The sequence below is a fragment of the Dryobates pubescens genome, chromosome Z (assembly GCF_014839835.1).
Source record: "Dryobates pubescens isolate bDryPub1 chromosome Z, bDryPub1.pri, whole genome shotgun sequence".
Taxonomy (NCBI): Eukaryota; Metazoa; Chordata; class Aves; order Piciformes; family Picidae; genus Dryobates; species Dryobates pubescens.
Genome location: NC_071657.1, coordinates 66,654,178 through 66,665,121, shown reverse-complemented (window position 1 = coordinate 66,665,121; position 10,944 = coordinate 66,654,178). Strand labels below are relative to the sequence as shown.

Below are 10,944 nucleotides of genomic sequence, written 5' to 3'. Positions count from 1 at the left end.
AGCCCAGGCTGCGATTACACTCCCCGCCGGGCCAGAGCAAGGGGGAAGCAGCCGTTAACCCGCTGCCAGCCCGACAAGGCCGGCGGCTTAGCCGGCCGCAAGCTCTCGCTTCCCCAGACACTGATCGTTGGGCAGTTGCAGGTGAGGCCACCGGGGCGGGGCGGCCCGAGGCACCCGCCCCGCCGGGCGCAGGCCGCTTGGCGCCGCAGGTGCGGTCCCGGGGCGGGTGCAGGTGCAGGGGGCGGCGCGGCCCGGCCCGGCCCGGCTGGGAGCCCCACGGGACACTCCTGGGCCGCGCCCCACCCCCGCACCGTTCCGGTGGGATCGTCCCTTTCCTCCTCCCGGCGCGGCCGCCCTTCGGACTCTCGGCAGGTCGCTCCCGTCGGGCGAGCGAGGGGCAGCCGAGAGAGCGCTTGCGGGCAAGCGCCGGCCATGTCGAGGAGCGGCGGCGCGGAGGGCGGAAGGTCCGGCAGGTCCCTGCCGTCCCGTGCGGCCAGCCTGGGCTCCCCGCTGCCGCCGCCCCCGCTACCCCTGCAGCCCCCCTTCGGGCCCGCCGTGCATCCCGGGGCGCGCAGTCCCGACCCCAGCGGACCGGCCGAGCTCAAGCCGGTCCGGCGGTTCATCCCGGACTCGTGGAAGAACTTTTTCAAGGGGAGACGTAACCACGGCTCTAGCTGGGACAGCACGGCCTCCGACATCAGGTACGTCTCGGAGGGAATCGAATGCTCACCGCCGGCCTCCCCTGGCCCTTTGCGGCCGCAGCCCCACTCGGTGCCCGGCTCATACCGGGATCCGTACGGCGGCTCTGGCGGGAGCTACAACTCGCGGAAGGAGGCAGAGGCCATGCTGGCCGAGGAGCCCTTGGGCTCGCTGGAGCGCAGCGCTGCCACCGGCCGGACGTACAGCGAGCGAGCGGAGGACTACCACCGCCGGTACGGCTACATGAAGTCCTGGGCCGGGCTGCTGCGGCTGCTTGGCGCGGCCGAGCTGTTGCTGGGCGCCGCTGTCTTTGCCTGCGTCACGGCCTACGTGCACAAGGACAATGAGTGGTACAACATGTTCGGATACGCGCAGCCCTACAGCTACGGGGCTGGAAGTGCCTACGGAGGGTACTCCTACAGCGGGCCCAAAACGCCCTTCGTGCTGGTGGCAGCGGGAACGGCGTGGGTGGTCACCATCGTCCTGCTGGCGCTGGGCATGTCCATGTACTATCGGACTATCCTCCTTGACTCCAACTGGTGGCCCCTCACCGAGTTTGGAATCAACCTGGCTATGTTCCTGCTATACATGTCGGCTGCCATCGTGTACGTCAACGATACCAACCGAGGCGGGCTTTGCTACTACCAGTTGTTTAAGACGCCAATAAACGCGGCATTTTGCCGTGTGGAAGGAGGTCAGACAGCAGCCATCATCTTCTTGTTCGTCACGGTGATCGTCTATCTGATCAGCGCGGTGGTTTGTCTAAAGTTGTGGAGGCATGAGGAAGCCAGGAAGCACAGGGCATTGATGGAACAGGAGGTAAGTCATCAGTTGCCCTTTTGTGTCTTGTCTAGCAGGCGTGGTGTGGTGGGGACCATCTGCAAGAGCTTTCTGTACCGTAGGCTTAAGTCGTATCAGGTGTCTTCTCAGGGCAGGTCTGTGGCCTTAGAGTGTGAACTCTCACCAGTCTTAACAGTATTTGAGATCGCCAAATGAAATGCATTTCTAATATGGCTGAGCCAAATTCTGGGACTCTTTTATTATTATTGTTATTTCTTCTTGTTGTTTGTTTCTTAAATTTACTTTAGTCAGAAGCTGGCTTTGTTCTCCTAGTAAGCCACAGCTCTTTTCCTGTGTCACCTGATAGAGTACTTCCTGGTGTGCATCTCCCAAACAAAGGAAGGAATAAACAAGGGGCTTGCTACTTGTCCAGCGAGGTTAGGCTTAAAAACACACAGCACTTACCTGAAGACATCAGTATGAACATGAAATACTGACTTTTTTTTACTTGGCAAGCAGAGCTACAAGCTACTTCTGTGTGACTTTTCAATTTTTCTTATTAGAAATAACAGAGTTGGCTAGATTTTGATGTCTTGGCGATCAACTTTATCTTTTTCTCATCCAGTATTTTGCATTGATGCTGCTGCCCCTGCCCTTACTAGGAGCATTCAGTACTCACCTAGTTAATGATAAACTTAATCAGTCTTAACTAGGAAATTAGAAGTCGTTTGTGTAAAACTCCCTTCGTGTGAAAACACCATCGCCATCCCCCAAATCCTTAAATAATTAAAATAGATGTGGTGTAAAAGTTAATGTATGGGAAGCCTAACCCCTCCTTACGTTAGGCTTATAGTATCATAGTATCAGTCAGGGTTGGAAGGGACCACAAGGATCATCTAGTTCCAACCCCCCTGCCATGGGCTTAAGTGATTTTAGTAGCAAAGAGCTGGAATTACACATATGCTTAGTCACTTTTCCCAGTTACTTTCTGTGTTCTCTTACTCCAGTTATCTTCCCAACCTAAACGATTCTACGATTCCAGTATTTCTAAAGGGAATACTTGGATAGTGTAGGCTAAGCTCTAGTGCCGTGCAAAACACCTGCTGGTTGAGCTGCGGTTAGCTCACTTGTTGTGTTTTCTAGGCAATGAATTGGGCTGCTGAGTGAGTTAATATGGGCTGGAATGTTGAATAATAAAGGAGACCGAGCATTTCCTGCAAGCTGTTCCGTAACAGCTGTGCTCTGGAAGAGTGGTGTTACTCTGAGGGTTGGGTGTTCGGTGTGGGTTTTTTTAATTATTCTTCCGTTATTAAGCAGTCTTTAAATCAATTGATCTGAAAAGACACTGAATTGGTTTAATGTCTAAATATAAATGCAATTCTCTGTACAGCATGATTTTTTAAGAAGTCTAGGTTTTAGAAGTCTGAGCTTTTGCATACTGTTCTTGCTGAAAACAACCCTTACATTTCTTCCTGGTTTTTTTGATAGATGAAAACACAGACCTCTTTTCCAGAAAAGAAGGTAGGAAATGGGAATTTATTTTTCTGTTGTATTTCCAAGTGTCTGTTCCTTTTCTTGTGACTATTTTGATTGACCTGTCTATTTATTTACTCATCTGTCCTGGAAGACATTAGGTTCAGTGCTTTATGTGGTCCAGACGGCAGTCTCCTAGCTAGATGATGTGGAAGAAGCTTGTAGTTACAACTCAGACTAGGTTATAAAATTTACTGTTGATAGGAAACCTAGTCCTTCCTCTGTCTGCAGGTACCCTCATCTATGAAGTGTCAAGTTTTGTAGCATTAATCACCAGAGTGTGGCAGATGTGGCTGGAACAGCAGCTTGCAGATGTGCTGCAGGTTTCTGGAGGCTCTCTTCCCTCCTGGCTGCCTACTCTGTCAGGAGAGCAGCTGGTATAAGCATAGCAGTAGGTGCTCTGTGAGCTCAGCTTGTTCCTGTGTCTCCAAGACTTCTCCAAAGATCTTCTTGACCGTTTTAGTACTTCAGGCACAGAACAATGCAGCTATATACACTACAACAGTTGCATAGGAGCTTCACAGCAGGTGGTGTTGGGTTGGATTGGTTGATGGGTTGGACGCAATGATCTTGAAGGTCTCTTCCAACCTGGTCTATTCTATTCCATGCTACTCTAGACTCCCAGAGAATTAATGATGTATTTATTTTCAGTGTTACATGTTTCCTGTCAGAAACTGCATTTCCTAGCACTGTTCCCTCTGTTGCTTCAATACTGGATCAAGTTCCCTTTTTATGTGTTCCATGAGGACTCCATGTGCTTTTGTCTCTGGGTCTACAGATAAATTGTGCAACAGCTCTAGAGATCTGCCTCATTCCTATTCATTCACAAATTGGAAGGATACCCAAGGAAGCTCCCTTTAAATTATTATCTAAAGACACAGGCAACTTTTTCAAGCCCCAGGAAGTGTTTTATTTGTCACTGGTAATGCTGTTAGGACAAACTGAAGATGGACACTCTTGAGAAACATCACTGTAACTCTTTACTATTTTTCTGATTACTGCAAGGGTTGCAAGGAGCATCTCTGGTTTGTTTCTCTGTCTTCAAATTAGGTGGGCATTTTGTGGTTTACATATAGTAAAACTGACTGAAGTAAAACTGACTTCACTAACAACTTCTTTCCTTTTAAAACAGTATGATGTTGATGATGGACCCAGAGAAGAGGTGACTTACAGACAGCTTAAGTCAGTGGAGAGAAAACCAGAGCTACTTAATGGTCATATACCTGCAGGCCACATTCCTAAACCCATTGTAATGCCAGACTACTTAGCGTAAGTGACCGAACTTTGCTGAGCAAACTTCATGGAGAATACCTGAATCCTGTGTTTCACTCCTGGTTTCTCTGCATGCATGTGCTATGGGAACACATAATTCTTTATTAAGTTGATATTTATAAAAATAGAGAGGGTGGGGGCTAATACCAGTGCCATGGGAATCATAAGAATGAATCTTGCATTTTGAAAACCCATTCAGGCTTCAAATATTAAAACACTGCTACCATCTAGCAAGCCAAAGGAACAAAAGACCACCACACAGACAATTTAGAGGAAAACAAAATGCATGGGAAGCTGCTTCTCTGTAGCCTCTGAAATGTGATGACTCTTGTACTTTCTACATAGAATTAGAATAGAATAGAATTAACCAGGTTGGAAAAGACCTTTGAGATCATCAAGTCCAACCTATCACCCAACAACATCTAATCAACTAAACCATGGCACCAAGTGCCTTATCCAGTCCCTTCTTAAACACCTCCAGGGATGGGGACTCCACCACCCCCCTGGGCAGCACATTCCAATGGCCAATCTCTCTTGCTGGGAAGAACTTCTTCCTAACATTCAGCATAAACCTCCCCTGGCACAGCTTGAGACTGTGCCCTCTTGTTCTGGTGCTGATTGCCTGGGAGAAGAGACCAACCCCCACCTGGCTACAACCTCCCTTCAGGGCGTTGCAGACAGCAATAAGGTGTGCCCTGAGCCTCCTCTTCTGCAGGCTAAGCAAGCCCAGCTCCCTCAGCCTCTCCTCACAGGGCTGTGCTCCAAACCCCTCCCCAGCTTTGTTGCTTTTCTCTGGATGCTTTCCAGCATCTCAACATCTTTCCTAAACTGAGGGGCCCAGAACTGGACACAGGACTCAAGGTGTGGCCTAACCAGTGCAGTGTACAGGGGCAGAATGACCTCCCTGCTCCTGCTGGCCACACTGTTCCTGATGCCAGGATGCCACTGGCCTTCTTGGCCACCTGGGCATACTGCTGGCTCATGTTGACCCTACTATCAACCAGTATCCCTATGTCCCTTTCTGTCTGGCTGTTCTCCAGCCGCTCTGACCCCAGCCTGTAGCACTGCATGGGGTGCTAAATCTGTAACATGCTGCCTTCTAAAGGGCAGGCATTTCCATAGTGATGTATGAGATCATGAATGAATTTTTATATTATTTGGCATACATCAGGGCACAAACCTGAATCCTTTTCCCTGTAAGCACAGATTTCCCAGAGAGGTGGTGGAATTTCCATCCATGGAGATATTTAGAAGCTGTCTGGACACAGTTCTGCACCAGCAGCTCTAGGTGACCCTGCTTGAGCAGGGAAGTTGGACCAGATGACCTCTGGATATTCCTTCCAACCTCAAAACTTTTGTGATTTCAGTGCTTTTGCATATGTACAAGTTTCATCAGGTTGAGATTGGAAAACAATGCAAAAGTACACTGTGAGGGTGAAGGGTTCCTGTGTTTGTTGAAGTCGTAACTGCATCAAGAATAGTGTGGCCAGTAGGAGCAGGGAAGTCATTGTGCCCCTGTGCTCTGCATTGGTTAGGCCACACCTTGAGTCCTGTGTCCAGTTCTGAGTTGCTGGAAGGTGTCCAGAAAAGGGCAACAAAGCCTGGGGGAGGGGTCTGGAGCACAGCCCTGTGAGGAGAGGTTGAGGGAGCTGGGGTTGCTTAGCCTGGAGAAGAGGAGGCTCAGGGGAGACCTTCTTGCTGTCTGCAACTACCTGAAGGGAGGTTGTAGCCAGGTGGGGGTTGGTCTCTTCTCTCAGGCAGCCAGCACCAGAACAAGAAGACACAGTCTCAAGCTGCACCAGGGGAGGTTTAGGCTGGAGGTGAGGAGAAAGTTCTGCACTGAGAGAGTCATTTGCCATTGGAATGTGCTGCCCAGGGAGGTGGTAGAGTCACCATCCCTGGAGGTGTTCAAGAGGGGATTGGACGTGGCACTTGGTGCCATGGTCTAGTAGTCATGAAGTCTTGGGTGACAGGTTGGACTTGATGATCTTGGAGGTCTTTTCCAACCTTGTTGATTCTATAATTCTATGATTCTAAAGTAGTCCTTGGAAATGGTTTGTTTGTGTTTTAAGGAAATACCCAGCGATTCAAACGAATGAAATGCGAGACCGCTACAAAGCAGTATTCAACGATCAGTTTGCTGAGTATAAGGAACTGTCTGTGGAAGTTCATGCTGTGCTAAAGAAGTTTGATGAGCTGGATGCATTGCTGAGACAGCTCCCTCACCACCCTGAAAGTCTGTATGTAAGTACCTGTGGAACAGGCTTATAAAGGACATCAAGTGTGCTGTTGGGCAGTTTGTGGCTTGTCTTTGTCTGGGGCACAGTGTCTTCTGATGCTGGTGGTGAGGTAGTGGGAGAGAAAGTTTTCCCAAGTACATTATTTCTTGTTCCATAATCAGTGAAGGATACCAAGTTGCAATTAAGCTGTATACTTGTTTGGGGTGGAGGGGGGTTGGGGTGGATTTCTTGGGTTTGTGTGTGTTTGTTTGTTTGTTCTTTTCAGGCTAGTGGCTTTCAATGTTGAGTGAGTTACAGTTGATGTCCTTTCAACATTTCTTGAGACAAAACAACTCCAGTGTTACAACTGGAAAAGCATTGATATAATGAGGATTTTGCATCTGACAAGTGTTTTATAGAATTTACATGAGGATATTGGAGCACACTGAGAAGTGTTTAAAAACTGTGTGGTCTTTTTCATTAGGAACAGGAGAGGATATCAAAAGTTCTGCTGGAGTACAAGAAGAAGAAAAATGTGAGTGTTTTCTGCTTTACCTTACTAGTGAATCTAATTAATAGGAGAGTGCAGATGGCCAGTGTGTCTGACACCAAGTGTAGCTCAGTAGTTCAGGGCATCCATAGCTACTACAGGACTTTGTAAACTTTGTGTTTTAAAACTTAGGCAAAGTTAGGGACACAGACACTTTGCAGAGGGACCTCGACAGGCTGGACAGATGGGCAGAGTCCAAGGGCATGAGATTGAACACATCCAAGTGCCAGGTTCTGCACACTGGCCACAGCAACCCCATGCAGAGCTACAGACTGGGGTCAGAGTGGCTGGAGAGCGGCCAGGCAGAAAGGGACCAGGGGGTAGTGGTCAATGGTAGGCTGAACATGAGCCAGCAGTGTGCCCAGGTGGCCAAGAGGGCCAATGGCATCCTGGCCTGCATCAGGAACAGTGTGGCCAGCAGGAGCAGGGAGGTCATTCTGCCCCTGTACACTGCACTGATTAGGCCACACCTCGAGTACTGTGTCCAGTTCTGGGCCCCTCAGTTTAGGAAGGATGTTGACTTGCTGGAAGGTGTCCAGAGAAGGGCAACGAAGTTGGTGAGGGGTTTGGAACACAAGCCCTATGAGGAGAGGCTGAGGGAGCTGGGGCTGCTTAGCCTGGAGAAGAGGAGGCTCAGGGGAGACCTTCTTGCTCTCTACAACTACCTGAAGGGAGGTTGTAGCTAGGTGGGGGTTGGTCTCTTCTCCTAGGCAGTCAGCACCAGAACAAGAGGACACAGTCTCAGGCTGCGCCAGGGGAGCTTTCGGCTGGCTGTTAGGAAGAAGTTCTATACAGAGAGAGTGATTGTCCATTGGAATGGGCTGCCTGGGGAGGTGGTGGAGTCACCATCACTGGAGGTGTTCAGGAGGAGACTGGATGGGGTCCTTGGTGCCATGGGTTAGTTGTTTAGGTGGGTTGGATTGGTTGATGGGTTGGATGCGATGATCTTGAAGTCTCTTCCAACCTGGTCTGTTCTATTCATGCCAACAATTGAGAACAATTATGCCGTCAGAAGCGGCAGAGGACACCAAAACAACAAACAATTTTCATCTTCTGGAAGTATGTCTCATGTTTTAACATTCTACATTTAGAATACTGATTGTTTTTTGTGTGATCCAGTTTGTTCACATTCACTGGCTGACACAGCCAAGTTAACAACAGAAACACTGTCTTACCTTTGGAAAGAATTTGTGTGTTTTCTGGGTGGCATGAAACTCAGACTTTCCAAAAGTGATTTTGAGTGTTGGCCAAGATGTTTCACCTTCTCATTTTTAAGTGAGGCCAGTAAATCATAGAACGAATAAGATTGGAAAAGACCTTAAAGATCATCAAGTCCAACCTGTCACCCAGGACCTCATGACTACTAAACTGTGGCACCAAGTGCCGTGTCCAGTCCCCTCTTGAACATCTCCAGGGACGGTGACTCCACCACCTTCCTGGGCAGCACATTCCAATGGCCAATCTCTCTTGCTGGGAAGAACTTTCTCCTCACCTCCAGCCTAAACCTCCCCTGGCACAGCTTGAGACTGTGTCCTCTCATTCTGGTGCTGGTTGTCTGGGAGAAGAGACCAACCCCCACCTGGCTACAACCTCCCTTCAGGTAGTTGTAGACAGCAAGAAGGTCTCCCCTGAGCCTCCTCTTCTCCAGGCTAAGCAACCCCAGCTCCCTCAGCTTCTCCTCACAGGGCTGTGCTCCAGACCGCTCCCCAGCTTTGTTGCCCTTCTCTGGACACGTTCAAGAGTCTCAAATGAGAGACTCTCCAAGGGAGTGTGATTCCTGGGTAATATTTATGTAACTGTTCCTAATCAAGAACGTTACTGGTAATAGGTTATTCCTGGAAGAGTCTGAAGGTGTATGATGTTAATGAAAGCTGCTTTGTAATTTTGGCAGGATCCTGCATTTCTGGAGAAAAAGGAGCGTTGTGAATACCTGAAGAATAAGCTCTCTCACATAAAACAACGAATTCAGGACTATGATAAAGTTATGAACTGGAACATGGAATCTTAGCTGTGCCTTCACCTTGTGGATGCTGTTTTCTATTTTTGGATCAATTTGGATGTTTTAAACTATTTATTTGCTCTCAGAACAGAAGGCATATGGGGATTGCTCAATCACTTCATCACTTAGGTGTTGTACATTATTGGTAGGTTTTATATGCAGATCCAGTGTAAATCAATATAATGAAGTTACCAGTGAAATTTAGGAAACATTTGTTAACATGCTGCTTTTATTAGGCACTACACAGCCTGGTCTCTTAAATACTTTGTTTAAAAATACCATATTTGCTAACTTGCCAAGTCCCCCAAAGAAAGCAGTTCTAAATACCACATCAAATGCCTGCACAGAAATGCTTTAAACAGCTTCATATTTACAGGTTATGTTTTAATGATGTCAGAAAGAGTTGAGCTGTTCTTCCTAGCTGGAGTTTGGTGGAGTGTTTAGTCATGTTTAATGATTTTGGCAAGTCTGAGTATTAGCTTAATAAGAGTTCATGTATTGCATTTTCCAATGCTTATGTCAGAAATTACCTGTAATTTTGTCCAACAGGAGATGCAAAATGACTTCTACTTGAAGCAGCTATAGTTGGTGGTGTGTGGGTTGTTTCATGGTTTTGTTACTTTGTTTGGGGATTGGTTTTCTTTTGTGTTCTCTTTGTTGGGTGGTTTGTTTGTTTGTTCCCCTCTTGGGAATGGCCCTAAGGGAAGAGAACTGCAGGATAAGACTCAAACCTGTGTTCTGTTAATGTTGCTATAGGCTAGTGTGCTCTGCGTACCTTTTCTGGATCATACTATTAGGAATCCAAAAACACTATTCTCCAGCAGCAAGTAACAAAACACTTGTGTTGGTGATGGCTGTTTGTGAACTTGGCATTGAGAGAATTAAGTACAACACAATTAATTCTTGGGAGTATAAATTACTAGTGTCCTTCATGAGGCCAGGTATAAAGTTTTAATGGTTTAACATGCTTTCCATAGCTTACCTGAATTAATTCAAGACACATTTTTATCTTGGGGATAACTTTGTATATACAATTGTTTTCATAAGCCAGTAAATTTTCTCTTTTGTATCCTTTTTTCACATTTCTTTTTTCACTTTTTCCTTTTCTCTCTCTTTTTTTTTTTTCACTTACCAAAACTCTTGGAAGTATTAATAGGTTCTTTGTACAGTTTTCCACATCTGCAGTGTGTCTGTTCTGAAATATATTTCAATTTGGGGGAAAAAAATCCCCAACCCACCAGTGTAGCCACATTCCTCTTTTCCTTCTAAAAGTATTTTACCAGAAAAAGGGTGCTGTGTGGAAGGATATTTCAAATTTTTGTTAGCTATCTCTTTTTTTTTTTCTTTAAAAGAAAGTTTTTCACCTTTTGCCTTAATTTAAAGGCAAGACATCAGGAAAACTGTTGCCAGTTTAGAACAGCAGCAAAAAAAGGGTAACGAAGTTGGTGAGGGGTTTGGAACACAAGCCCTATGAGGAGAGGCTGAGAGAGCTGGGGTTGCTTAGCCTGGAGAAGAGGAGGCTCAGGGGTGACCTTCTTGCTCTCTACAACTACATGAAGGGAGGTTGTAGACAGGCAGATGTTGGCCTCTTCTCCCAGGCAGCCAGCACCAGAACAAGAGGACACAGTCTCAAGCTGCACCAGGGGAGGGTTAGGCTGGATGTCAGGAAGAAGTTCTACACAGAGAGAGTGATTGCTCATTGGAGCTGTTCAGGAGGAGACTTGATGGGTTGCTTGGTGCCATGGTTTAGTTGTTTAGGTGGTGTTGGATTGGTTGATGGGTTGGACACAATGATCTTGAGGGTCTCTTCCAACCTGGTTTATTCTATTCTAATGGTAGTAACATCTCTGTTCCTCAGTACTACCCTGGCAGTTACAGCTTTCCTGGGCTTT

At 47.4% G+C, this 10,944-nt stretch overlaps 1 protein-coding gene across 1 annotated transcript; it reads left to right on the top strand.

The window, feature by feature from the left end:
- Window positions 1–432: 432 nt before the first annotated feature.
- MARVELD2 (MARVEL domain containing 2) lies at window positions 433–9,412 on the top strand. Its single transcript, XM_009896076.2, has 6 exons — window positions 433–1,518; window positions 2,968–3,000; window positions 4,145–4,281; window positions 6,357–6,528; window positions 6,988–7,038; window positions 8,945–9,412. Exons 1-6 carry the CDS (start codon window positions 433–435, stop codon window positions 9,059–9,061), a joined length of 1,596 nt encoding a protein of 531 aa, XP_009894378.2. The 3' UTR covers window positions 9,062–9,412.
- Window positions 9,413–10,944: the final 1,532 nt, after the last annotated feature.

Excerpts from the sequence above, each read along its gene's own strand:
- MARVELD2 (XM_009896076.2), top strand. The coding sequence starts at position 433 with ATGTCGAGGAGCGGCGGCGCGGAGGGCGGAAGGTCCGGCAGGTCCCTG. Across the intron at positions 1,519-2,967 it reads GGGCATTGATGGAACAGGAG|ATGAAAACACAGACCTCTTT; the intron begins GTAAGTCATCAG and ends TTTTTTTGATAG. Across the intron at positions 6,529-6,987 it reads ACCACCCTGAAAGTCTGTAT|GAACAGGAGAGGATATCAAA; the intron begins GTAAGTACCTGT and ends CTTTTTCATTAG.